The 25,207-nt window shown below is 51.0% G+C and overlaps 1 protein-coding gene across 4 annotated transcripts in view; it reads right to left on the reverse strand.

Moving 5' to 3' along the window:
• SPTB (spectrin beta, erythrocytic) overlaps positions 1 to 25,207 on the reverse strand; it is a 125,166-nt gene that overhangs the window by 15,453 nt on the left and 84,506 nt on the right. For all 4 annotated transcript variants that reach the window (XM_077122712.1, XM_077122713.1, XM_077122714.1 and 1 more), the window contains 19 exons: positions 24,888 to 25,046; positions 23,780 to 24,082; positions 22,902 to 23,052; positions 21,448 to 22,318; positions 20,304 to 20,441; positions 15,623 to 16,379; positions 15,010 to 15,212; positions 14,807 to 14,897; positions 13,471 to 13,617; positions 12,090 to 12,353; positions 11,162 to 11,368; positions 10,307 to 10,396; positions 7,343 to 7,621; positions 6,605 to 6,735; positions 5,399 to 5,603; positions 4,764 to 5,138; positions 3,063 to 3,307; positions 1,189 to 1,327; positions 666 to 750 (listed from right to left, as the gene is read on the reverse strand). In XM_077122712.1, coding sequence (XP_076978827.1) covers positions 666 to 750; positions 1,189 to 1,327; positions 3,063 to 3,307; positions 4,764 to 5,138; positions 5,399 to 5,603; positions 6,605 to 6,735; positions 7,343 to 7,621; positions 10,307 to 10,396; positions 11,162 to 11,368; positions 12,090 to 12,353; positions 13,471 to 13,617; positions 14,807 to 14,897; positions 15,010 to 15,212; positions 15,623 to 16,379; positions 20,304 to 20,441; positions 21,448 to 22,318; positions 22,902 to 23,052; positions 23,780 to 24,082; positions 24,888 to 25,046 — 4,840 coding nt within the window. The remainder of the gene's footprint in view (positions 1 to 665; positions 751 to 1,188; positions 1,328 to 3,062; positions 3,308 to 4,763; positions 5,139 to 5,398; positions 5,604 to 6,604; positions 6,736 to 7,342; positions 7,622 to 10,306; positions 10,397 to 11,161; positions 11,369 to 12,089; positions 12,354 to 13,470; positions 13,618 to 14,806; positions 14,898 to 15,009; positions 15,213 to 15,622; positions 16,380 to 20,303; positions 20,442 to 21,447; positions 22,319 to 22,901; positions 23,053 to 23,779; positions 24,083 to 24,887; positions 25,047 to 25,207) is intronic.

A 25,207-nucleotide genomic window follows, 5' to 3' on the forward strand; every position in this document is an offset into this window, starting at 1 on the left:
CACAGACCCACCCAAGAGGCCCAGGGACCCCTTAGCACTCAACAGTCTGCTCCTGCCAAGAGTTTGGGGCAGCTTGGCAGACAGACACAAGGGCGGAGGTTGAATAGAAGGCCTGCACAGGTGTCTCTGAACTGCTGGACACTCCGAGGTGACCTGCTGTCTGAGGCTACTGCATCCCCTAGCCTGTCTCCAACAAGGGCCAACTGAGGATTCTGGCTACTCTCTTCCCAGTCCAGACTGCCTCCATAATTGCATACAAGCAGCAATTGCATGGGACCAGTCTAGCCTTCTTGGTTTGTCACTCTTACATAAGTGGAGGGATTTTCTCCACCTCTCCTCAGTTTCTATCTGCAAGAGAATAGAGCTCCTTCCTATGCTAGACACTCAGAGCAAATATCTGGGTACACAGAGCCCCTCCCCAGGCTACAACTTTTCAGGGATCCAGTCCAGGCACTAGGCATGGGGGACTGCAGAAGGCGTGTAGGGAGTAGGACATGCAACTGGCTGGAGGTAAACTTCTGGCAGCATGTCTGCTCTGGGCTAATGCCCTTATCCCCAGGGCCTTACTGATGAATGCTACTGTGGGCAGCTCCCCTCTAGACAGTGATGACAATCCACATCTTCATAGCATTGTCCCTCCCCAGGCATGCCAGGACTGCACTCACGCATGCAGAGCCGCTCCCAGCGGGCCTCCCACTTCTCATTCATCTCCCTCCTCCTGGATATCACCTGCCGCAGCTTCTCAGTGATCTGGGGAGAGGGAAAGGAGAAAAGAAAGCTTAGGCTGTGGTTCCTCTTTCCCACTGCCTGGGAAGAATGCTGGACTTGGTCATGCAGACCTGGGTTCAAGTCTTGGCCTTGCCACTTGCCAGCTGTATGGCTGTGAGTAAGCTACTTAACCTCTCTGAGTCATGCGGTCATCACCTGTGAAGTGGGAGTTGCCATCCCCAAAGCACGCACTAACAGCAGAACAGGGATATATTAGGGAGTCATGAGCCTACTCTCCCCTCCTAAGTGGCTAGCATCTGGAGGCAGGGGAATGGGTTTTGTGTTGCTCTAATTTCTTGGCTCCAGGAGTGAAAAAAAGAGACAAGCCTCTTTAGAAAACCATGGCCCACATCTCCCACCCAGGAAGCTGCCCGGTGCAGCAAAAGCAGGGACAGGACACAGAGGGGTGCTGTCCCTTACCTCCTCTGAGGCCTGGTGCTGCCGCTGCAGCAGGGACTCGCCGAGCTCCAAGCAGGTGCTAAAGTTCTTGCTCCGGGTTTCGATCTCCGCCTTGATGCCTTGGTGATATTTCATGAGCAGCTCAACAGAGGAGACGTCCCTGGGGGGCAGAAGGACAAGGTGGAGGAGGAATTTGGGAGAATAAGGAAACTGGGCTGGAGCCATGATGGCCTGCCAGATACCAAGTCCCGGCCAGAGGGGGCTGCTAGGTGGCCTCTCCCGGCCTCTGGGCGTCTGATGCCCCTTCCTTCCCTTTTTTTCTGGCCAGCTTGAGAGTCCTCTGCCAGCCCAGCCCAGCAGGAATACTGATATCTAAGTGGCTTCTATTGGTCAGTAGGAAGGGCCTGGGCAGGGGTGCAGTTACCCCCAAAAAGATGCCCGAGGATAAGTTATTCAGCAACAAAAAGGAATGAAGTACTAACACATGCTACAATGTGGATGAACCTTGAAAACATTATGCCCAGTGAAAGATGCTAGTCACCAAAGAGCACACACTGTATGCTTCCACTTAGAGCAAATGTCCAGAATAGACCCGTCTAGGGAGACAGAAAGACTAAAACCCCCGGGGGCTGGGAGTGCAGGGATGGGGAACGACTGCTAATGCACACAGGATTTCTTTCTGAGATGATGGAACTCTTCTAAACTTAGACTGTGGTGGTGGTTGTACAGCTCTGCAAATATATTACAAACCACTGAATTGTGCCTTTTTTTTTTTTTTTTTTTTACTGTTTGAATTTTTTATTACACATACAACTTTTTCAATGAAAAAAGACGTCAACATGGGAGTGTAAAAATGGTGCGGCCACTTTGGAAAACAGTCTTTCAGTTCTCCGAGGGTAATCATAGTTATCATATGAACCAGAAATTCCACTCGTAGGCATATATCCAAAAGAAATGAAAAGATATGTCCCTACAAGAACTTGTACACACACACACACAAATATTCACAGGATCGCTATCCACAATAGCCAAAAAGTTGAAACAATCCAAATATCCATCAACTAGTGAATGGATAAACAGAATATGATATATCTATACAATGAAACATTATTCATCCACAAAAAAGGAATGAAATGCTGATACATGCTACAACATTGGATGAAACTTGAAAACATTATGCTCGGTGAAAGAAGTAAGTCACAAAAGACCATATATTACATGATTCCGTTTATATGAAATGTCCAGAATAGGCAAGTCTATAGAGACAGAGAGTAGATTAGCGGTTGATTGCAGATGGAGAGGATGGGGACATAGGAAGATAATAGGTAAAAGATGTGGAGTTTTTTTTTTTTCTTTTGTGTATTCATCATCATGATCGTTTCTTAGAACATCTGCATCATGAATTGTGCCTTTTAATGGGTGATTTTATGGTATGTGAGTTATATCTTAATAAAGCAGTTTTTAAAACAGTCTGGCTACCAGTCCAGGCACCCTGGGGGAGAGGGAAGAGGACGGCCCAGCAGTGTAACACTTTCTGGGTTTTGGGGAATGGTCCCCCCACATCCCAGCATGGGGATGGGCAGTCCTGGACCTGCCTGCCCTTGGACGTGGGGGCCACTTCTTTTCATTGGCAGCAGTGGTCGCTGCTCCCAGAGTGGAATCTGGATGACAGATGTTTTTCTCGCTATAGTCAGGACTCTCCTTACTCAGAAATGGGAGATCCTTCCAGCAGAAGCTGAACCTTTCCATGTCTGCTGGACCCAGCGCCTCAGGAGCCCCTGGGGCTTCCCGGGCCCTCAACAGCCCAGGACTGTCCTCTGGAAGGAAGCCCCCGTGCGGCACCTTGGCCTACCCCGCCTGGCCAAGGAGTGGGGCTGCCCCGAGGACGCCCTCACCTGGGCCTCTCCTGGGTCTCGATCTGCCGGATGATGGTCTCCATCCAAGAGAGGAGGTCGCGGGCCATGCTGAAGAAGCGGAACTTGTCTGCCGTGTCCACCAGCTGGGTCCGGCGCCCGGCACACGCATCCAGCAATGCCTGCCATGCAGCAGACACCTCCTGCTCCTTGTTCTGGATGGCATCTGCCTTTTCCCCGGCATATGCCGTCTGCAGGCGGGTGGCCACGTCTTGGAACTGCTGGACCTGTGCTTGGGCAAAATCAGACATTGTCCCCAGTCAGAGGTGTCTCAGCCTAGGGAGGGCAAGGGGGTCTGTCGCCTCCAGCGTCCCTCCCCAAGGAACTGCTGGAAGGCAGGACTTGCGGCCTCCCACCCAGTGGGTGCAGGGGGAGAAAGCTCCTGCCTTAGCACCTCTGCTGGCACCTTGGCACCTCTGCTGGCCCAAGGCATCCATTGGGCTTTGATGAGGATTTGGGACTCTATGCCCTTTGCTCTCTTCACAATGACAAAAACAAGAGTAACTGTGTACCAGTCACTGCTCTAAGCAGTTCATATTTATTAACACCCTTCATTTTTACAACAACCCCATAAAAGAGGTACTGTTATTATCCCTGCTTTTCAGACAATGAAACTGAGGCCCAGGGAGGTTAAAGGACTTGCCCCAGGTCACTCACACTCTCAAAGGGGTAGAGGCGGGTTTGAACGGGGCTCCTGAGCCCAGGTTCGTAACCACCATACGTGCTGCCTCTCCAAGGCAGGGGTCCCAGACCACCTATTTGAGGCCAGCCCCAGGGGCAATGAAACCTCATTCCTGAGCCAGGCTCTGAAGTGGGGCTACACCTGCCTCAGGCCCTTCCCTTCCGCCACACCAGGCCCCACCTCCACTGGAGGACAAATCCCTAGGAGGCCCCCTGCGGGGTGAGTTGGGGGTCCTGACCTACCTCGGTGCTCTATTCCTGCCTCCCGCTGGGCCAGCGCAGGCCTGCACAGCCTCTCTCAGCTCTCCCTACTCCATGGGGAGCCCGGCAGCAGGGGCCCATCCACCTTGTTCTAACACACCAGACTCTGAGGGACTCCAGGGATCTGCAGAGGGCACCCGTGATGGGGGGAGGCGGTCCAGGGAGCAGACCTGAGGGCACCTCTACCTTCCACGTGGGAAGGGAAGAGCCTGGTGGTTAAGAGCGTGGAGTCTAGGGCCAGACTACCAGGATTTGGACCCTAGCTACACCACTTATTATCTATGGATCTCCTGCAACTCATTTCACCTCTCCGTGCCACGCTTTCCTCAGCTGGAAAATGCAGATCATATTAGCACCCACCTCATAGGACGGATGTGAAGATTCAACGGCTGTATTCATTGCTTAGGACATTACCTGGCCTTACAAAAGTGCTACATAAGTGTTGGTTAATAATAGTGTTCAACCAGGGCATCGGAATTGTAATGCATTTTATGCACTGGGTTTTAGGGAGGGTTCAGTTTGAACAAACACTTCTAAAGCTAAAGAATGTCTGAAAACCACTGCACCCTGCCTTCCTGCCCCCAGCCAGAGCCTCAGGAGGAGGCAGAATCTCTGGCACCCCTTCTTGAAGGGGAAGTCTGACCTCCTGGGACCCCCAGGACCCCGGGGAGGCTGGCCCCGAAGAAGACGTGGCCAGTAGGTCGCCCTGCTTGGGGTGGGCAGCAGACGGCGAGGAGGCACCTGCACTCCCAGCAGGTGGAGCTCCCGCTCAAAGGCCGTGTGCACGCGGTGGAAGGACTCGGCGGTGCTGGCGTCCAGCCCCACGTCCTCAGGTAGCTCGCGGTGCTTCTCGTCGATGAGACCCAGGATCTCGGCGCCCGTGTAGAAGTAGCGGTGCAGGTCGTAGGAGGCGGCCAGCAGCTGCATGCGCGTGTCGATGAGCTCCAGCAGGTCCGCCCACATCTCGTTCAGTCCGTCCTTCCACTCAGCGATGGTGGCCGCCTCGCCGTGGCCCGCGTCGATGAGCCGTTCGATGACGGCATTCACGTTGTCCACTCGTTCCTGCCCGATGGCCCCTGTCTCCCGGGCGAAGTCCCGGAACTTGTCTCGGAGCAGCTGGGGGGTGGGGGTGGGGGAAGGGAGCAGACATGTGGTTTTGGGGCTGGGTGCCACAGCACCGCGGCGCCCACCCCGCCCCCGCCCCCCTTCCCCGGGCCTGGCCTGGCACTGGGGCGTTCCCGCCTCCCACTGGGCTGAGACTGCATCTCTGCCGCATCTTGTAGCTAGCAGGGCAGTTGGGTGTGCCCGGAATATCGACTGGCTTCTATCCCCAGTGTTATGGGAAGATGCAGAAAGCTGTGGCTGCTGCGACTCACAGTGACGTGGTCAAAGTCTTGCCCCATTTCCGGGGAAGATGCCACCAGCTCCTTTTCCGCAATCCACTGCTCCAAGTCGTCAGCCTCCCTCTTCAGCTGGAACAGGTGGTACATGTTCTCCAGCTTCCGCTTCCGTTCCTCTGCCATGTCCTTCAGCCCCGCGTACTGCTTGTCCACTTGCCCCTGTAGTCGGATGATCTGTTCCCTGGAATTTGAGCCCAGGCAAAGCCCTCAGAGATGGCAAAGGGAGACCAGAGCAGCCAGCTCAGAGGAGCCGGCATACTCCTCTCCAGCCCCGGGCCAGGGGGAGGCGGGATAGAGGCGCATGGGAGAAATGACAGTGACCTTCCCTGGGGAAGAGCTGGGGAGAGGCTAGTGCTGGACCTTCTGCTCAAAGGAACCATCCCTTAGACTACGATGTTGCAGGATGACAGAAATGTGTCCCTCCTGGAGTTGGTACTTCTGTCACTGCCCCTCACTCTGAGAAGCTCACAGAGACAAGTGCAAATGGTGAGCTTCTTGCTGTTCTACCAAGGAGACTGATGAAGCAGAGTCGTTCAAGAGGGGGCTCTGGCAGCAGATGGCCCCGCTTAGCTCCACAGGGAAGGACATGCAGTGCCAGGGGTTCAGTCCTCGGGGCTCCCTGGGAGAAGTGAGGGGTAGCTGTTGAGTACCCACATCTGTGGATGCCCTAAGGGCAGCTGACAGCTGGGGTGTGACTGGGAGGCAGCCTGTGGGCTACCCTTCATGCAGATGCCAAACAACTGAAAAGTTTACATGGGTATGTTTTCCACCTTCATTCCTATAAAGTGGCTCTAGTGAGACACTACAAGGTCCTAAATACTTCTGGACCATTAAAAGAAAAGCAAACTTATTCTTCAGTATCTTTTAGTATATTCTAACTTTTCAAAACATTGGTACTCTCAATTAACCAGAGGAAAATTAACCAAAAGGATAGCTTTGCTATTCCACTCTCTGATCTTTCTTTGCAAAACAGGCCTTAGTCAGCCCAGCTTGACACAAACCAATGTAATAAAATGGAATCAGGCCAATCAACAGTCCAGAAAGCAGTTTTCTCAAACCCTCACATTTTGGGAGAACTGTTCCTATTTTCCCCACTTAGATGTGCATGAATATTAGTTGGCAGGGCCCCTGGCCAACTGACTCAATGCCCCAGGCCAGATCCTCTCAAGAGGTGGCACGCACCCCTCGGGGTGGCCTGCAGACAGCAGACTCTGGGCCCGGCTGGCCAGCTGCTTGATGTTCCTCCCATACTCCTCCACTGTCCGCTGCTGCCGCAAGTGCCGCTTAAGCATCACAATGGCCCCCTCTTCATCCTAGGAGGCAGCAAAGGCATCAGTGTGAGAGCTCAGCGTGGCCCACGCCCCCTCCCTTGGTAGGTTACAGTTCAGCTCCAGGAGGCATCCAAGCAGACAGGGAGGAGAGCCAGGCTCGTGGGGCAGCTTCTGGCAAGCTGTATGTGGTCCCTTCCTGCTACGCTCCGGACTTACCAGCAGAGCCTGTAACCTACCTTCTCCCTCGACACCCTCCATTTCTATCAGATATCTGTCCTTCCTGCCAGGCCAGCTCCAATCTTCCTTCCCCTGTGACAGCTTCCTATACACTTCCTGCTTTTAGAGACCTCCCCTTCACCTCATCCCTCACCCCCTCCCACAGCACTACACCAGCACAAAAAAAGGTGGAGAGTGCTTGGGTTGGAAATCTAAGCTGGCAAAGGGTCACCTGACTGCCGTATGTGACTTATAGGGTTGTTTTCAAGGAAGTGGGGTGTCCTCAGAAGGATGCACCAAGGGAGAATAGGGAGCCTTCCTGGGTCTCACCGCTCCCCACCCCCAGCCCCCACATCTGGCACTCCTGGACTCCCATGGCTTCCCCCTGACAACCCGCCCCCAGCTCTAGCTCTCAGCCTGTGTCCCAGCAGACCTTGGGTGTCTCGTCGGAGATGACATAGAGCTCCTGCTCGCTGATCCAGGCCTCGGCTTCGCCGGCATCCAGGTAGTACTGCTGTGCCTCGTTGGCATCCCGCAGGCGCTGCAGCCGCCCGCCTGCTGCCTCCCGCAGCGTGTCCCATGAGCCCTGCAGGTGCCCCAGGCGCTCCTCGATGTCCTGGCAGTCAATTTCTGCCGCCTCCACCAGCTGGTGCCCCCTCTGCAGCACGTCCTCGATCCGTGGTGCATGACCCAGGATCTCATTCTGCAGCGTCTGCAACCAGAGGGGAAGGGCTTAGAGGCAGGGTCTCTCCACCACGCTGGAACCCCACACTCTGCAGGGGAGGCAGTAGGGCCGGGCCAGGTCTTTGGTCCTCTCCCTTCTTGTCCCCTCCCTCTCATGGAAGAATGACCAGAGCAGGTGTTGGGAATGAGAACTGCCGCTGACCATGTACCGGGGCAGGATGCTAAGCGCTTTACAAGCACCATTCCGCTTTTAACCCTTGCGGAGCCTTATGAGGTAAGTACTTGGAAAGCAGCCCGGTGAAGTCACTTGCTAAAGTAGAGGTGGCAGTGAGCAGTGGAGCTGGGGTTTGGGCACAGTCTACCAGATTCCAAAGCCTGGCCTGTCACTGCTCCCTATTCTTCCTGTACTTCAGAGCTTGATGTCTTAGGTGCATGTGTTGGAGGAAAGGAGAAATAATTTTTAAATGGCCTTTAATATCTTACTTTAGCAGCTTTTGCTCCATGTAAAAGAACAGTCAACAGCTGCCTCTAGTTCAGAGTTTATGTGTTTGGTCCTCCCTACTCCATGTCTATTTCTGACATCTTTTGTGAGCTAAGTGTTATCTCTTGTTTGAGCCTTTGGTCACCAAAATGGCATCTTTTCCCCACTCTGGTGATGGGTCACTGTCCACTGCAGGAGGCTGATGAACATATAAACAAATGCAAGGAAAACACCACAATGGAATGGAGAGTATCTTCCAAGGTGTGGTGGTAAGAAGGAAGCAACCACACAGAGGTCTAGGGGAAGAGCATTCCAGACAAGAGGGAAGAGCAAGGGCAAATGCCTGGGATGGAATTGAGCCTGGGCTCTCTGAGGGCCAGAATTGCTGGAAAATTGTCAAAGAGGGCAAACCTGACAAAAGATGAGATTTAGAGGGAGGCAGGGGACGGGGTGGCAGGACAGCGGTTCTTAATCCTGGGTGCACATTGAATAATCTGGAAATCCTTCACACACACACACGCGCACACACACACACACACACACACCCTGGGCTCCACCACCAGAGATCTTAATTTAACAGATCGGAGGTGGGACCTGGGCATCAGTATGTTGAAAAGTCCCCCTGGTGATTCTAACCTGCAGCCAGGATTGAGAACCACTGGTGTAGCACTCGCAGGGTTTGATTCTAATTTCAGTGGAGATCCATCAGAGCAGCAGTTTTCAAAGTGTTGTCCCGAACCAACAGCAGCATCACTAATGATCTTATTATAAATGCAAACTATTGGGTGCCACCACCCAAGCCCTCTGGGTGAATCTTACGTACATTGATATCTGAGAACTAAAGTAGGAGGGGTTTAAGTGAGGGAATGATATAATCAGATTTATGCTTTAGCCAGGGTAGTTTAAAACAGTTTTTACCAGAGTAGCCCCACTCTCAAGAGATTGCCTTTCCCTTCTGGGTTAGGGGAACCCCGTGCCCTTTTCCTGACATAGCAACCTCCAGTCAGGGACATTGAAAACCTTTTGGTGACAACAAGTATGAAGCTAGATAGAGTAAAAAAATCTTTAGTGTTGCAAAGGACTGTGTGGTTTATTTTGCAGTTGAGGAAACTCAGGTTCCCTCCTTTAATTGAAAGTTATTTCCTTAACTCCATCACCATCTAGCCCAGATCTCTGTGATGGCTCTCTGTGACAAGATCAAGTCAACTGGAACCAGTAAATTCGAGGGAGTGTTTAAGAAACCTTTTTGGATATAATTAAGGCCCTTGCCGGGGTTTAAAAGGCCCTGTGAGCAGATGTCTGCTGCTTTTATTTTGGGGATGGAAGCTGCTGTCATTTCTGACCTTCCTTCCCTAAGAAATTGCAATCTTGACTTGCCCCTGTGGACCACACTTCTTTCCTCTGGACTTTAAGTTCCCGGGTTCTCCTTGCTCACAGCTGGGGGCTGCCCCACTCCCCATTTCCTGACCCTGAGAGCACATCTGGCAGGAGGAGGGAACGTCCACCCAAGAGAAGGGTCTGTGGCCAGCCCCCAGCCGGGCCTGGAGGCACTGCTACCCCTCGCAGCTGACCTTCTTGAGGATGCAGGCTCCCTCTGCCTTCCTGACAGCATGAAAGTGTCTAGATCTGCTCATTTCCAGGATTCTGAACAGGGCCACAGAAGTTCCAATTCGGGCCCGAGAGAGAGAGCAGAGCAGCAGAGGGAAATATGCTTCCAGGGCTCAGAGGCCAAGCTTAGTGGCTTCCAAATGCAGTTTGAACCCCATAGGTAACCTCACCATTTCCATGGCAGAACCCAGGGCAGAAGTAACCCAGAGGACACTGACATACCAAGCTTAGCCCTAAAAGAACGGCAAGGTCATGTCGGAGAGAAACCAGAAGTTACCAGCTTCCCCGTGCCAGTAACCTAAATTATGAAAGCACATTAGACCCCAGGCTGGGGCCTCCCGGGTCATGCACTCGTCCGTGCCCTGAAGGAATCTGAGTGGCCCCAAGTCCCCAGACCCCAGGTCCTCCCTCCTCTGTGATCCAACCAATCACATCAGCTGCTCTTTCTGCTAAGAGACTACAAATATACCCTGGGGACCTCATGGCCTTCCCAACAGCAATAATTTGGGGAGCACAGATGGCCGCTGGCTGTCTGCAGGTCAGGGCTGGTGTTCTTTCTTGGGGCTGGGGAGGGGGTGGATGAGGTGGTGGAGGGCATTGCAGTAGTTAGGCAGGGTCATTTACCTGGTTCTTCTTCATGAAGAGCTGCACCGTTTGCAGATTGGTGCCATAGTCGGCAGACTGGGCCAGCGGCAGCCTCTCCTCCACCCAGAGCTGCAGAGACCAGAAGCCAGGGTGACAGCGGATGACAATCATGGCCACCCTTTTCCAAGCATCCTGGGCCAGACAAAGCTTAGCCTGCAGTGTCCCCTGGTTCCTCCCGACAACCGCCAGGGTTTGCAACCCCATTTTTTTTGGCATAGGCAGGTTCCGGGAATCAAACCCAGGTGTCTGGCACGGCAAGTGAGAATTCTGCCACTAAACTGCAACCCCATATTACAGATGGGGACAACTCTTCCTGGTCACACAGGGGGAGGTAGTACAGCTAGATCTCGAACCCAAGTCTGCCTGGCTCCAAAGTCCAGGCTCTTAGCCATCAAAATGAGCAATGTATATAATGACTTACCATTCCAAAAGCACTGATTTTACTTTTTTTTTTTTTGTATGCTGTATGGCAGGGTCACTCATATAATTTTTCATGTGATTATCCCGTTATCACAGCACCATTTGTTGAATTTTTGTTGTATTTTGTTTGTTTGTTTTGCTTGTTTGTTTGTTTTGGGGAAGTGCATGGACTGGGACTCAAACCTGGGTCTCCTGCATGGCAGGCGAGAATTCTACCTTGTACCCTGAACTATCCTTGCACCCTGCCCTGGTTTTACTTTTCTATTTAATGTAATCATCACAAAAATCCTATGAGATAAGGAGGTGAAATGACCAGACATCTGCTGCCAAGAATTGCTCTGGGCCACGGCCAACTAACCCTGACGGCAGCTGCTGCCTCAGGCATGGGGGACAGGGAAGGGGCAGCCCACGCACCGTCTCATCCTCTAAATCCCGGCTGATCTGCAGCTTGGTTCTGGAGGATTCCAACAGCTTCTTCCTCTTCCCTAGGGGCTCCAGGAGGTCCAGAAACCGCTTCTCAATGCTCAAGTCTGCTTCTCCTGCCTCCTCTCCCAGAGATGGCACCTGAGCAAACAGCTCCCCCAGCTCTTCCTTCCGCACATTCACCTGGTCCTCCACTCGCTGGGACACAAGGAGGAGGATGTCAGCACCAGCCTTGGCAGCTGGGCGGCCCCTCCCGCCTTTGTATTCACCAGCATCCCACCCATCCTTAAAGGCCCCATTTGAGCTGAGCCTCCTCCAGGAAGTCTCCCTGGAAGCCCACTCTCATCTCTCCCTCCTCTGAGCACCTATCCTATATTTCTCATGCATTTTTTAAAAGTTGTGAAATACAACCTATACACAAAAAAAAGCAATGAATTTCAAAGTGCATTGTAATAAGCAGTTATATAACAGATTTCAGAGTTTGGTATGGGTTACAGTTCCACAACTGTAGGTTTTTCCTTATAGCTGCTCCAAGACACTGGAGACTAAAAGGAATATGAAAACAGTGATTCGGCAGTCATACTCACTTTGTGAAATCCTATCTTCTCTGTTAGAGCTCCTTCTTCTACTTTGATCCTTCTCTCAATCCTTAGGGGTATTTGGGCTATGCCCCTTCTAAATTTTTCATGTTGGAAAGGGCTGTCGATAATATGGGATGGGGGCCATGCATCCTTTTACTAACCCATTTAGGATCCCTGTCCTACCCACTGCAAAGGGGCTGGAGTTGGAATATTCATCAGGAGACATTTTTCCATGAAATAAACATAAGTTCAGCTACAGGAACAGAAGGAATACTTACTTGCAGGTCCCTGAGATCCCTTCTAGTTCTAACATTCTGAGTCTAAACCCACTCACGTGCCTTCAGCTTAGCCAGCATCCGGTTGACGCTGGTCAGGTCCTTGCCCGGGTCATCAGACCGCAGCTGGTCCTCCATGGCGCTGATCCACTTGTTGAGGTCTGCATGGGTCCGCGAGCGCAGGTCGGAGCTCCTGGCGGCTGAGAGCTGTTGGGTCTTCTCCTGCGTGGTGGCCTGCAGCTCATCCCAAAGCCGGTGCAAGTCGCCCAGCCTCTGGGACACAATGGCTGTAAATGGTGGCTTCTCCTCCATCAGCTGCTTTCCTTCCTGTGTGGGGAAAGAGAGCTCACCTGAAGGCCTCTGCAGCTTTGGGGAAGTTCTCCTGTAGGTGGTTGCAAAGGGCTACCTGGCAGGGAGGTCAGTAAGGCAAAGAATCTGCTTGGCACTAAGGTGAGGCTCGAATGAAAGACCCCAGAGACCTCAGAGTTATTTGCAGCAGAAGGCAGTGAAAGCCACCCAAGGGAGAGACTGCAGTCTGGGGTGCTGGCAAGCCAGGGACAGCTGGTACTAAAAAAGACTCAAGGGCCATCCAGGCACAACCAGCATGGAAACCTCCTTTTCAGTCCTACCCTCTTGTTCGTCATCCTGCAGGTGGTGTACTAACCTTTGGTGACCTTTTCTCATTTCTGAGGTGGACTTACTTGATTCTCACCTACATGAATATATCTTTTGGTGGTGGGTACAGTATGATACAACTTGGGCCTAGGGATATATTCTACTAGTAATAGTTAATATTACTGACTGCTTAATAATTGCCAAATGCGAGTTAAGTGCTGTACATGTCTTAAAGAACATAATACTCACAATTCCATCTGACATTGTGGTTAAGGCCTGTCCCCTTAAGCACAATGCAGCACGTCTCATATGGACTCTATACCTGCTTTGTCATGGACAACCATAATGGAAAAGAGCATGGGTGCATGATTCCCATTTTAACTTGTGGGAATGACCATTCTCTCGTGGTCCTGACTATCTGATGATGAGAGTTAATGGTCACCATGGACTACTCTGGTCATCTCTTGCGTTTCCCTGCCCCTGGGCAGGGCAGTGCTAAGACACTGGTGAGGAGAATGGATGGCAAAGCAAGGATGACTGCTCTCCTGGCCCTGGGCTTTGTAGCTCTAAGTAGGTGTCCTCAGGGTCCTGGGTGTCCCCAGATTCAGGTGACCCTCAGAAGTTGCTAATTCTGACCAGGCTTAACAAGACTGGATGTATCGGGAGCTCTTAAGGTTTATTTAGACCTTAACATCTATTTAGAGATGTTTTTTTCAATTCCAAATTATATATCTTCTGGCAAGTTACAGGATGGTTTATATGCCCTGGGCAAAACCCCATTCAAGCAAATATATCTGAGCTGAGAGCCTGCCATGCTCGCTTTACTTACGGCATCGATGTTCTCTAGCCACCCTTGGTGGGAAGCCAGCTCTGCCACAAATGCCTGGTGTTTCAGCCATTTGTTGTGAAGGTTTCGTGCTTCATCGTAGGAGACATCCTGAGACGTCAGTAGCTTGTCATTGATCCAGAGAATGAGCTGTGGGCAGAAAGAGTAAGCCTGACTGTCTCTGAGTGTATTTTTTAGACCAGGAACCCAGGGCAGGACCTGCCTGCAGAAAAAGACCTCATGACTCAGTGGGCCAATGGGGAGAAGTAGGAGCACAGAAAGTACTAATCTCCAACTCTGGGTCCCCAAGTCTCTGCATAGGCAACTTTTGTTGTTCCAGGGCTAAAATACAGAGACTGACGTGTCTTCTTCATTACAAAGTGTTCAGTGAGAGATCAGGGATATTTTATTCTTCTCTTCTTATTTCCAGGACCTAGGACAGGGCCTGGTCTATTGCAGGAACTCGATGAGTGTTTACTGGATGGATGGATAAATCCATCGTTTGGCAGTAGGGTGAGAAGTCATTAATAAACACAGAGAAAATGTTAGCTGAGGAAGAAGCCAAGAACAGATCCTATAATTAACAATGAGGGAAGAACCGTGATGAGCATCCAAGTTTTCCAAGATGTCCTGGCAACATACCAAGCTTGGTTGATGCCAAGGGCAGAGGTAGATGAAAACAAAGTTGTTTTAGCTGGGAGGAAAGGGGTATGAAGATGAGAGCAAGAAAGTGGTCAGGGAAAGTTCCATTCTTCACAGGAAGAACTGTCAGCAGACGGGCCTAGGAGTACAGGTTAAAGACCTTCCTTATGCAGCTGACCCAGGTGGGGTGAGGACCCTCTAAGCCAGAATGGGAGGCTTATTTAAAATGCTGCTTTCTCTCTCTCTCACTCCTCAAGGTTCTGGCTCATTTGGGCCTGACTAGTGCCCAGGAATCTGCATTTAACTGGGGCCAGTACTGGCTACATGATTTGCAGGGCCTAGTGCAAAATGAAAATGTTCAAGATTTATTAAGACTTTCAAGATAGGAAGAGCAGACCAATAAATTGGGCATGGGGTCCTTTTAAAGACAAGTCATGCACCCAAGAAGAGGCCTTGACCAGAGTCCTAGGTGATTCTAATGTGAGTAAGCTTCAGAACACTCTTTGAGAAACCTTGTTCTGGACTTGGTCAATTAAAGGATGACTTTTCAGAATTGAAAAAAAAAATTGTGGACCCAAAGATTCTAGAGAATGATGTAAGTTGTCCAGTGCCCAGAGTTCTCCACTGGTGGAATCCCTATGGGCACTTCTAGGGCATTTGCTCCCTGAAAAATGACCCTGTCTTGCTGGATCCTCACCTCCTGGCTGTTCTGGAGGAAGTTCTGCAGCTCCAGGTTGTCTCTCAGAAGATATGAGGCCTCCTGGGCCTTATCTTGGTTCTTCTTGTGCCTGAAAGGGAAGCAGAAGCTAAAGCCACAGCCACCTCCGGACTGAGCCTGGGGTCCTCGCACCAGCTTTGACCTGGCTTGGGAAGCCCCTGACCCCAGGGGTGTGGCAGTACCTGTCCTTGATCAGCTGCACCTTCTCCTTGATCTTGTCTGAGTAGAGATTTCCTTCAGCCACCAGGTTGTTTCCAGACTCCACAGGACTTAAGACTTTACCCTGGTTGTTCTCCATAGACAACAAGAAATCCTCAAATTTCCGGATCCCAGCCTTTGCAGCTTCAAGGGAGTCTGGGGGCTCCAAGTGAGCCAGAGTATATTCCTGTTGAAGCAAGTTTCCAGATGAGCTGAGGAGGTGGTCAGGGCACCTCCCATGCAGGAGCACCACAAACAGATTAGTGTGACTGGCACCTCCTGGAGTTGTGCAAGGAGGAGGTCCTGCTCCCCAGGCCTTGCCCTTGCCCAGTGAACCTGTGTGCCTAAAGCTCCATGGATGATAACCATCCAGGGGACATCTCAATTCTTCGGCCTCTACATCACCTAGGGACAGGATATAGTTTGGCACACAGGCTGGAAAAGGTTCCTGGTAAAAGACAAAGAGGACTTTCCCCATGAATTTGGCTACAGAGAGTCCAAAAGAAGCAGTTTGGTTCCCGAGATTTACAGCATATACGTAGACTCACCTCTAATGCGTTTGCCCCGAGTGGCCCACCCCCTCCTCTCTCTCTCTACCTGGTTGCTGAGGATGGCTTCAGCCTGCTTGGCATCCTTCTGGAACTCCTGGAAGCCGAGGCACTGGGCCAGGGAGTGGCCACGGCTCTCCCACATCCGGCACAGGGCATCCCAGCCGCTCTCCAGGCCATCCAGCCGCCGACCGAGAAGCATGTATTCCGGTTCCGTCTGGCCACTGATCACCTTCTCCCCAGATGTCTTGACGTGCTGGTAGCTCTCCTGATGCCCATCAATCTCATCCTTGATGGCTGCATGCTGCTGCAGGAGCTGCTCGGCCTCCGGGAGGGACTCAGGTGTCTCCTCGGAGGCCACGGCCTTCTGGGCCATTGACAGCCAGGCCTGGAAGTCATCGAGATCCTGCAAGAAGGCCTGCAGCTGGCTGGCCTCACGCAGGGAGGTCTCCTGGCCCTGTAGGGCATTCTGCAGGCCCTTCCACAGCTCCTCCACATAGGCCTGCCACCTGCCGATGTCCTCCTTCTGCTCAGGGTGCGACTCCATCAGCTGCTGTGACTCATGTTCCAGGGCACCCACGCGGGCCTGGATGGCGGTCACATCGCGCTCCAGCCCCGACAACTTCCGCTGGATGGCAATGACTCCTGACAGGTCCTGGCCCAGGTTCTTTATGGCCTTCACCACCTCTGTCTTGTCTGTGATCCACTTGGCGGTCTCTTCGCAGTCCACGCAGTAGTTGCGCACGCGGAGAGCCGAGTCCACTGCCTCCCGCCGCTTCGACACCATGGTCTGGAATGCCTGCCACCTGCCGGGAGGGGACACAGCCAGAGTCCGCAAGGAGACCGGGACACAGAGGGGGTGTCGAATGCTTCCCAAGGGGCAGCCCTTCCCAGACTTCCCAACAGAGTCTTTTCCACAGCCCTTACATGTTGAAAATAAAAATTATGTACCAGACTGAGGGTGCATAAGAATTCATTTCTCTAACTTCCCCCACTATAGATGTATAACCACGGATCAGATCTTTCACTCAGCAGGAGGCAGTCGATGATGTGATGCCAACCGTAAGTAAAGGAACCTAACATTTAGTTAGGCTGTGCAAATATACAATTTCCCCAGATTTTTTTCTAATACTGGAAATAGTTAGAAAGCTCACTATATTAACTGCAAGGATACTTCAGGACACAAGATCCCTAACTGTCCTAGAGGGACCATGCAAATGCCCAAGGCCTGAAAAAATCACCTGGGATCTAAAAGAAAGGAGGCCTGGGGAGGAGGAAGAAGTTGGAATTATAATTAAAATGGACACTATAATTTCAAGTGCAGTGCTCCTATGAAGCTGTGAAATGTGTGAAGTGCTGGTGGATGTCTGGGGGCTTGGCATTGATCTGCAGTACACAATAAGCCCTGACTACCAGGGACATGTCCCTTGGACCCCGATTTACTCATTTGGCACCATTATACTATATATGCATACTTGAATGTGCGGTACACCCACTCACTAATTGGACACATCTTTCCTGAATACCCACAAGGTATAATACATTATGTTAGACTTTGGGAGAATATACAGCTGTAACAACTTTGCCTTTATGGGGTGGAGATTTACAGAGAGATTAAGACAAGCTCTCAAAATGATGATTGCATACAGTAATAAATTCATAGCACAGGACCAGTGGAGAGGGTGAAGGGAGTCGGGAAGAATGGTGGGGGTGGGCTGATGGTGGCAGGTTTCCTAGTGGTCATCTGCGCCATGGCTCAATGAACCGACTCCACTGCCCCCACTGGAGTGCTTCACTGAGGGACAGGGACCATGAGCATCTCATTTATCTTTGTATCTCCAGGAGGATTAGGCAGAGTACACTGGGGCAATCCTAACAGCAGCTAGTCTACTTTGAAGGACAAGTCTGCAAAGAGAAGTGAGAGACAAGGCTCGGAGGGATCACAAATACAGGAGAGAGAAGAGAAAAAGACAGAATTTCCTGACTCGCTTCCTGGACTGCAAATTCCCTGAGCTCTGGTGCCTGGCACATAGAAGGTATTCAATAGATCCTTGCTGAATTCAGCTGCTCTGAGGCTGGGAGATGCGGGAGAAAGGACCTGAGGGTATTCTCCCAGTGGGTCTGAAACCATCATGAAATGAGAGCCAGGCACTCCGGGGCTGTGAGATCTCCTGGCCCCAAAGGAGAGGGTCCAGCTGTGTCCCAGGTATGAGGCCCCATAGCAACTTTACAGGTTGCTCCTGAGGTGGCCTCGCTGTAGCCAGCAAGTAGAGACCTCACGGTGGGACGGGCTGGGATGTAAGTCTGGCTCTGACTCCCAAACCTACACTTTCCCCCTCTATCACATCATCCCCAGGATGGAAGAAGGTAATGGAGCTACTCTAGCCAGCACTGGCCAGGCCACATGGGGTCACAGGTTTGGCCCTGGGCCAGAGCTTATTAAGATATTGTTGGCCAACTGGAATGCATACCGTGGAAGGTAATTACACATTTAATAAGTGCTTGAATGACTCATATGTACCAAGCTTGGCAGGAAATACTTCAGTTTTGTCTCTGTTCATTCATTCACTAAGCATTTATCATGCAACTTTCATGTGCCTGGTGCTAGGCAGTGTTCTAGGCACAGGGGAGACAGCAATGAGCAAGTGGGTGGAGACAATTAAATAAGTCTCTAATACATCAGGTGATGGCAATTGCAATAGAAAAAGTAAAATGAGATAAAAGAGATAGAGGTTGAGGGTGGTAGGAAGGAGGTGCACGCTACTTTCAATGGGATGCTCAGTGAGGGCTGGCTCTGATAAGCTGACATCTGAGCTGAGATCTGAATAAAGTCAGGGAATAAGCCAAGAGGATGTCTGGGGAAAGAATATTCCAGACAGAGGGAATCTGAGACAAGAATGTGTTTGGTGTGCAAAGTACCGTGGGAAATGTATAAAAATGTACCCCTTTGCTTACAGTTTAGTAGGAAAGTTCTTCAGCACAAAAGTAATTATAACACAAGGGAGAGCATGAAACTCTAAAGCAGTACAAGGGAGCAAAGGATAATTTTTCTCCTGGGAAACCAGGAAGGAGATGAACTGAGACTGGCCTAATGGACAGACAGCAGTTGGAAGATAGGGTTGGAGGAGAATGCACGCTATTAAGGAGAGCAGCAAAGGCATGGAGGTAGGCCTGGATATGGAAGTGAAGAATGAATGACAGCTGTCTTTAAAAATATTTTAACAGCCAACACATGGAAGAGGAATCAGGCTACCTTTCAATATTTCTCTGAAGGGCAGAGCCAATACCAATGGGTAGAAATTTCAAGGAGGCAGATTTCCCACTCAATACAAGATCAAACTTTCTAACCAAAAGCAGTTGTTTAAAAATGAGATGGGCTGTAGGTAAGGAGTTGAGCTCCCATCCCTGGAAGTGACTGTAGAAGACACAAGCAGTCTGGGTACATGGCTAGATAGTGATTTTGCAGGTCCCCTCAACAATAAGACGATTTAACAGAAAATCATCTTATTGTTTCATGGCTCACATTTCCTCTTATCTAAAGATGGAAAGTACCTTAATATATTTCACTTGGGATGGTGCATAGCTTAGGGGTTGGTAATGATTAATATTTCCAGACTACAGCTTATTAAGGCAACAGACATATAGCTGACGAGTTCTTCCTGTTTTGGGAAGTTGCTCTGATTCAGAGCTGCTCTAGCTTCCTCAATTAAGCAGCAGTTGCTATAATCAATTGATCAAGCTCTCCCTCATGCACACTCACACACACTCATCACCTCCAAGCTTGAAGAAAAGAAAAGAGGCATCCTCTTCTCAGCCTAAACACCAGAAGGTGCCTTCTGAGCTATACTTCCCATTTGGGATGCTGAGACAATTGGCCCCATGCTAGTGCCTCTACAGTATCCTGGTCACTCCTGTCTCCCCTGAGACCCACAGTGGAAGCTCTGCTCTGCCGACCCTTTCTTTATCACTAGTCCCACTCCCAGATTGCTTCAGGCAGGGCAAGGCTCAGGCACTAATGTGGAGAGAGGGGCAGGGTAATGGGGAGCTGGTGGACATGCGGCCTTGTGTGTACAGGCTCCAGGGTAAAAACAGGGAACACAGACACTCCCACTGTCCTCAAAGATCCTCAAGGAACTAATGGGCAATTACATTTCATACTGAAAGCAACCTCCTCTGTAAAGGCTCCTCTGGGCCTGTTTTTTGTTCTGGCCACAAAGCTTGCTCAAGGCTTGCTGCTAATTCTCCTCTTCCTTCAAGCCAGCTTCATTAGCGGTGCTGCATTTCGGCTCAGGCAGGAGCATTCGTTTATGTACGACACTTAAGAGTTCTCAGAAAGCATTTTTCTCTGCCCAAGAAAGTACAAGGAAATGTTGCCTAAGTGCCACATGGCCTGATTCTGACTAGAGGCACACTTGGAATGTAATGTCCCTCTGTCACATGCACACACACCCCTCCAGGCACAACATTCTCAGCTCTGAGAACACGTTGCCCCCCCTTCCTGGCCTGTTCATCCTGCGGTTCCACATAGTTCCTTCCTCCTTGGTGCTACAGCTCCAGTTCTAGAAAGGAGATTGGCTGAGAAAGACAGGAGCTTGGAGGGTAAGGGCCTGGCAGGCAAAGGAAGCAGATGTGCAGAGCAGGTGGCCTGACTTCTGAGCCACACCCCCGAGACAGGGTGTTAGGTGCTGGGAGAAAATGCCTGCAGCTTCCAAGCCTTCCCCACACCCCACCTGGTGTTTAGGTGGTCCTGACACTGCTTCACTTCCCCACTGCGTGGGTGGCCACTGTCTACCAGGCTGTTGGCAGCAAGGTTCACGTCATCAATCTGAGCCATCAAAGTCTTCATCTCCTGGTCCAGGATGTCAAACCTGATACGGACAGAGAAAATGAGGCTTTGTGAGACAGCACAGACACAGCATTGCAGGGGCCACCCAGTTCCTGAACCCTAGCTCTTGTTTTCTTCCTCCACCTCCTAAATATGTTCATCGAGATATGGGGGAAAAGGAGATGAGATATGCCAACACACCCTATTTTCTAGCTCACAGGTCCAGTTTCATGGTTTAGCATTTCCTGGGCTGGACTAAGAGAGAGCTGGCCGCTTACTACACAGGCTGCTGGCTCAACAGAGAGGTGTGAAGGGAAAGGAGGGCTCTAAAGAGGTTAGTGTGTGTGTGTGTGTGTGTGTGTGTGTGTGTGTGTGTGGTGGGAGGTGGTCACCAGCCACAGGGACCACCTACAGTGGTCTCCTCTGCCCCAGCTGCTGCTCTGGGACCTGATTCCACTGCCCCTGATATCTGGACCTGAAGAATACCAGCACTCTGGGGAGTGGCCTTGCCTCCTCCTCAACTCCTTGGATTCTGTACTTAGGATGCTGAGATGCCACACAGACCACAGTGCTGAAGGAACCACAACACTGGAAATGAAAATGGCCTGGCAGACAAGTGGTTTACAAGCTGATCTCTGTGGCCCCCAAGGATTCTGCAGCTGGCCCCGGAAAGCCAACACTGGTGGAGTCTAGGCCTCTTAACCCCCGCTTCCAGAGCAGCTATACTTTCCCTGTGTTATATGTCAAGGGTTCCATATACCATTTTTTTTTTTGTATATGCAAATGCTGCTGCAGAGGAAATGTAATTGAATAACTAGAAAAATCACTATATTTTGAAGAAACCCAGGCCTTTGGATGAAGTACCGAAACCACACAGAGCCAGATTAGAACTATGTCTCCTGATGCCTGGATTATGCAATAAAGGGCATCTCAGAGAGACCTCTGCTGATCTAGAGGCTGTTACCGAAATAAGTGGGGAGGTGAGGTACAGGCTTCAGGGAGGAGGCACATATTTTGGGGAAGGTGAGGAAAAGATGAGCAGCTCTGACCTATGCTCAACGACCTCCAGGTCCTCAAGGGTGTCTGGGATCTCCATCTGGGCCAGCCACTTCTCCTTCTCACCCATCCACAGCAAACAGGCATCTGTCTTCCCAAACACTGTGTACAGGTCCAGGGCATCCTGCAGCCTCTGCCACCGCAGGTCTGCCTGGGCCACCACCTGCTGATAGAGCTCCTGGAGGGCCTGCAGCCGATTGGTCACATCTGGGGAGTCCCGAAACTCTTCGGGGAAGGCCTGGGCCTGCTGTTCCAGGTGCACCATCACCCCACGGCTCTCCTCCAGCTCCTCCAGAAAGTCCTTGTGTTTTTTCTCAAGAGCCCGGGTGGCTCCTTCATCTTGCCCCACATCTTCGCTTGGAAGCAGCCGGTGGGCATCTTGCAGCCAGGCTTTCAGGTCATCTGCATCACCCTGGAACTGGAAGAAGTTTTCAGCATCCTGGAGGTTCTTCTTGCGAAAGGCAGCCAGCTCCTTCAGCTGGTCCCACTGGGCCGACACCTCCTTGATGCGGGCCTCTATCTGCGGGTGCCCAAACTGCCTGCGAGTGACCATGCCCTCAGCCTCTCGGAAGATCTGCTCCAGGTGGGCATCCAGCCCACGGAGCTCATCCTCAAAGGCCTTGTGCTTGCGCTGCAAGATGAGCACGCTGGTCAGGTCCTTGCCATAGTCCAGAGACGAGTAGATCTGCTCCTTCTCTTTGATCCAGCTTTCGGCCTCATCCATCTCCCAGAAGAACTTCCACAGACGCTTGGACTGCTCTAGCTGGGCTTTCCGTCCAGCTGCCATGTTGCTCAGCTCCCCAAAGCACTGCTCCAGATGACTGACACGGTCCCGGATGACTTGGGGGTCACAAGGCTGGTATTCTGGGAGGAATGGGGAAGAGGGAGGATAAAGCGAGGAAAGGCTTCATTTATGGGCTTCAGACCAGCTACCAAGTAGGAATCACATGATCTAAGACAATCTCACTGGGGGCTGACTGCTCAGATGGCAGGCCAGGTTCTTTATATTTAGTTTTCATAAAAATTTTGGGAAAGGAAGGGTGAAAAGTTGGGTCAATTCTCAATAGAAATATATAAGAAATTATTTTTAAAAAAAAAGAATAAAAGCCATGACACAAATTTCAATGTGATTCTTCAAGGAGGCAGTGAAGTTTCCCATTTAAGACCAGAAACCTAAATAGTCTCAGCCACAACTTGAACTAGCAGAGAGAATGTGAGCTGGATGATGCCTTATTGGTGCTTGTAAACACCTTTCTGGTTACAGATTATCAAAGCAATTGCCTGCTCTCTGGAGAGTTTTGCTGTCCCTCAACCTTCCTTCTTGGACCATTGATTGGTGAAAGAAGCAGAATTCTAAAGCTGGTTCCAGGGGATTTTCCTAAGCTGGGGTGCTGGAGAGCTGAGCCAGAGGATGGGGCCTCTATAAGTGAAGGCTCCTTGGCCTCACCTTTCTCCTCAGTGAATTGTAAGGTGGCTGCGGTGATGGCCTTCACCTTGTCCCCTTGGATGGCAATGTCGGCCTCCATCAACTTGTGCTTCTGTAGCAAGTCTTCCACCTCCAACAAGTGCTTCCCAAACTCAGCAGATATGAGGTGAGCCTGGAAAATACAACAGGATGGAGGAAACAAGGAGAAGTAAAGAGACCTAACACAAGGAGCAGTGGCCCCTCCAGAAGGAGTGCCCATGATTATCTGACCCAGGATGAGTCAGAGGCAGCTGGAAAATGGTGGCTACTCAGGATGGAGAAAACTACAGAGCAGGAGTTCTTACTGGAGGTGCCCATCAGAAATATTCATGGAACATCTGGCAGAGGCTCAAGCTTGACTCTTGATTTACTGAATCTGTATCAAAGTAAGGGGTTGGGCATGTGCAATTTTTTTTAAGGAAGCTCCTTGGTCAGTCTGAAGTGTATCCTCAGCTGAGACTTACTGCAGTAGAGGTAGAGAAGAATTAAGACTCTTGGTTGCCCTTATATTGGGAGGTCTGGATTCTTAACTGTAGTGTAATTGTGATTACCCAGAGCCGAATCTCAAAGCTCTTCTAGGCCCTGCTGTTTGGTGCCTTTGCTGGCATGAGCTCAAGGTTCCTTGATCACTGGGAAATGTAGTGGACCTGTGCTGGTGCCATCTGCCTGGAAGCAGAGTAAGTCAGGTAGCCTAAAGCCAGATCCAACCATACACTGTGCTGCCTCAGTTTCTCCATTCTCACTCATGGGCAGGATTGGCTGAGAGGCTTCTAAGGATGCAAACCCTAAGTGCAGGGCAGCACCAAGGCCTGTGGTGGACACTGCTGGGTGAGGTGCATGGGCAGCCCCGCAGGGCTCACCTTGATCTCGTCCATCCAGTCGATGCTGTGCAGCATGTCCTGGAAGAGCTTCTGCAGAGTCAGGGTCTTCTCGAGCCTCTGGCGCCGGGACCGCAGCAACTCCTGCAGGTAGTTCCACAGGCGCAGGATGTTGTCTTTGCGGGCCATGATGCGCTTCTGGTCATGGTAGTTTTCCTTCTCCAGCTCCTGGGCCAGATCCTCCAGGGCCCTCACCCGCTCCTCGTAGGCAGCCGTGTCGGTTTCGATGGCCTCATGCTTCTTCTTGGCAGCCTCCACAGCTGCCAGGTCATAACCAAAGTTATCCTGCCCCATGGGGAGAGAAATAGGCAACACAGTCAGATTCCCAAAGGTTCACCTGTCCAAACACAGAGAAATGCTAGAACAACAGATGGATGGGAAAGCCCACTCCCAGAAAGGAGTTGGTTCTACTGTTTTTTTCAGTCTAACTCAATAGAATCAAGTTCCAATGATTCATGAGTACCTTCAAAAGAAACTCACGATTTTATTTACTATGCTGTAAGAAGGGTAATGTTACATGGAAGTTACTAGCAGAACCCTTTTGAGGCATGCTGGCACTCAGCAACCTGCCCCAAATGGAACTCTCTAGTTCTGGGCAGGAAGGGGCTTCTTCTTACTTGCAAATAGCACAGCTGTAAACAGATGGTTTACCCACATGCAACCAATGGTACACACATATTCTTCTCTCACAACACTCGCTTTCCCCTTTCTGGATAGAATTTAATTTTATTGCAAGCTCCAAGTAGAAGAGAACAGATTCTCTTATGGAGAATCTACCTTGTGGTCAATTTTTAGCTAGTGAAATATGTCAGAGTCCTGGAGGCCAGAGTCCAAAAGACACATCTGCCACATGCAAGGGGTACTCAGTGTTTACTCAGTATCCTGGGAGACCCATGATTGAATGGCAACTCAAGCCTATGAGGCTCTTTTCTGAAAAATGTGACTTTACAAATCCTGGAGAGCTCTGCCTCAGCTGTGAATTCCAACCCAACCAATCTTGGTTTCAGGATGTGTGGAGAGGCTTACCCGGGCTGCCACTGAGAGGCCAACTTCCCATCTCCTGTCATTCCCAAGTGTGTCCCCCCAGTACCTGGGCCACGAGGCGCTGGTTTTCATTGAGCCACGTCTCTCTCATCGCAGCCTTTCGGTCAAAGCGCCTGGCCAACTGCTCCAGCTTTTCCTGCCGAATGAGCTCATTTCTCAGGGCCAGCTCCCGCCGATACTCAGCTTCCTCTAGGTTTTCCCAGGCCTGCACGAGGGACAGAATAAAAATTCAAGTCTAGTCATTTAGAGCCAAAGAGAAACACTTGGGTTGTGGGGTTCTCTTCTTTCACACAAAACCAACTGGTGCTCTCAGGTGAGGCGGTGTGCAGGTTAAAACCCAGAGACAGCCCGTTGGTTTTCACGTGT

This window comes from Tamandua tetradactyla, chromosome 12 (assembly GCF_023851605.1).
Source record: "Tamandua tetradactyla isolate mTamTet1 chromosome 12, mTamTet1.pri, whole genome shotgun sequence".
Lineage (NCBI taxonomy): Eukaryota > Metazoa > Chordata > Mammalia > Pilosa > Myrmecophagidae > Tamandua > Tamandua tetradactyla.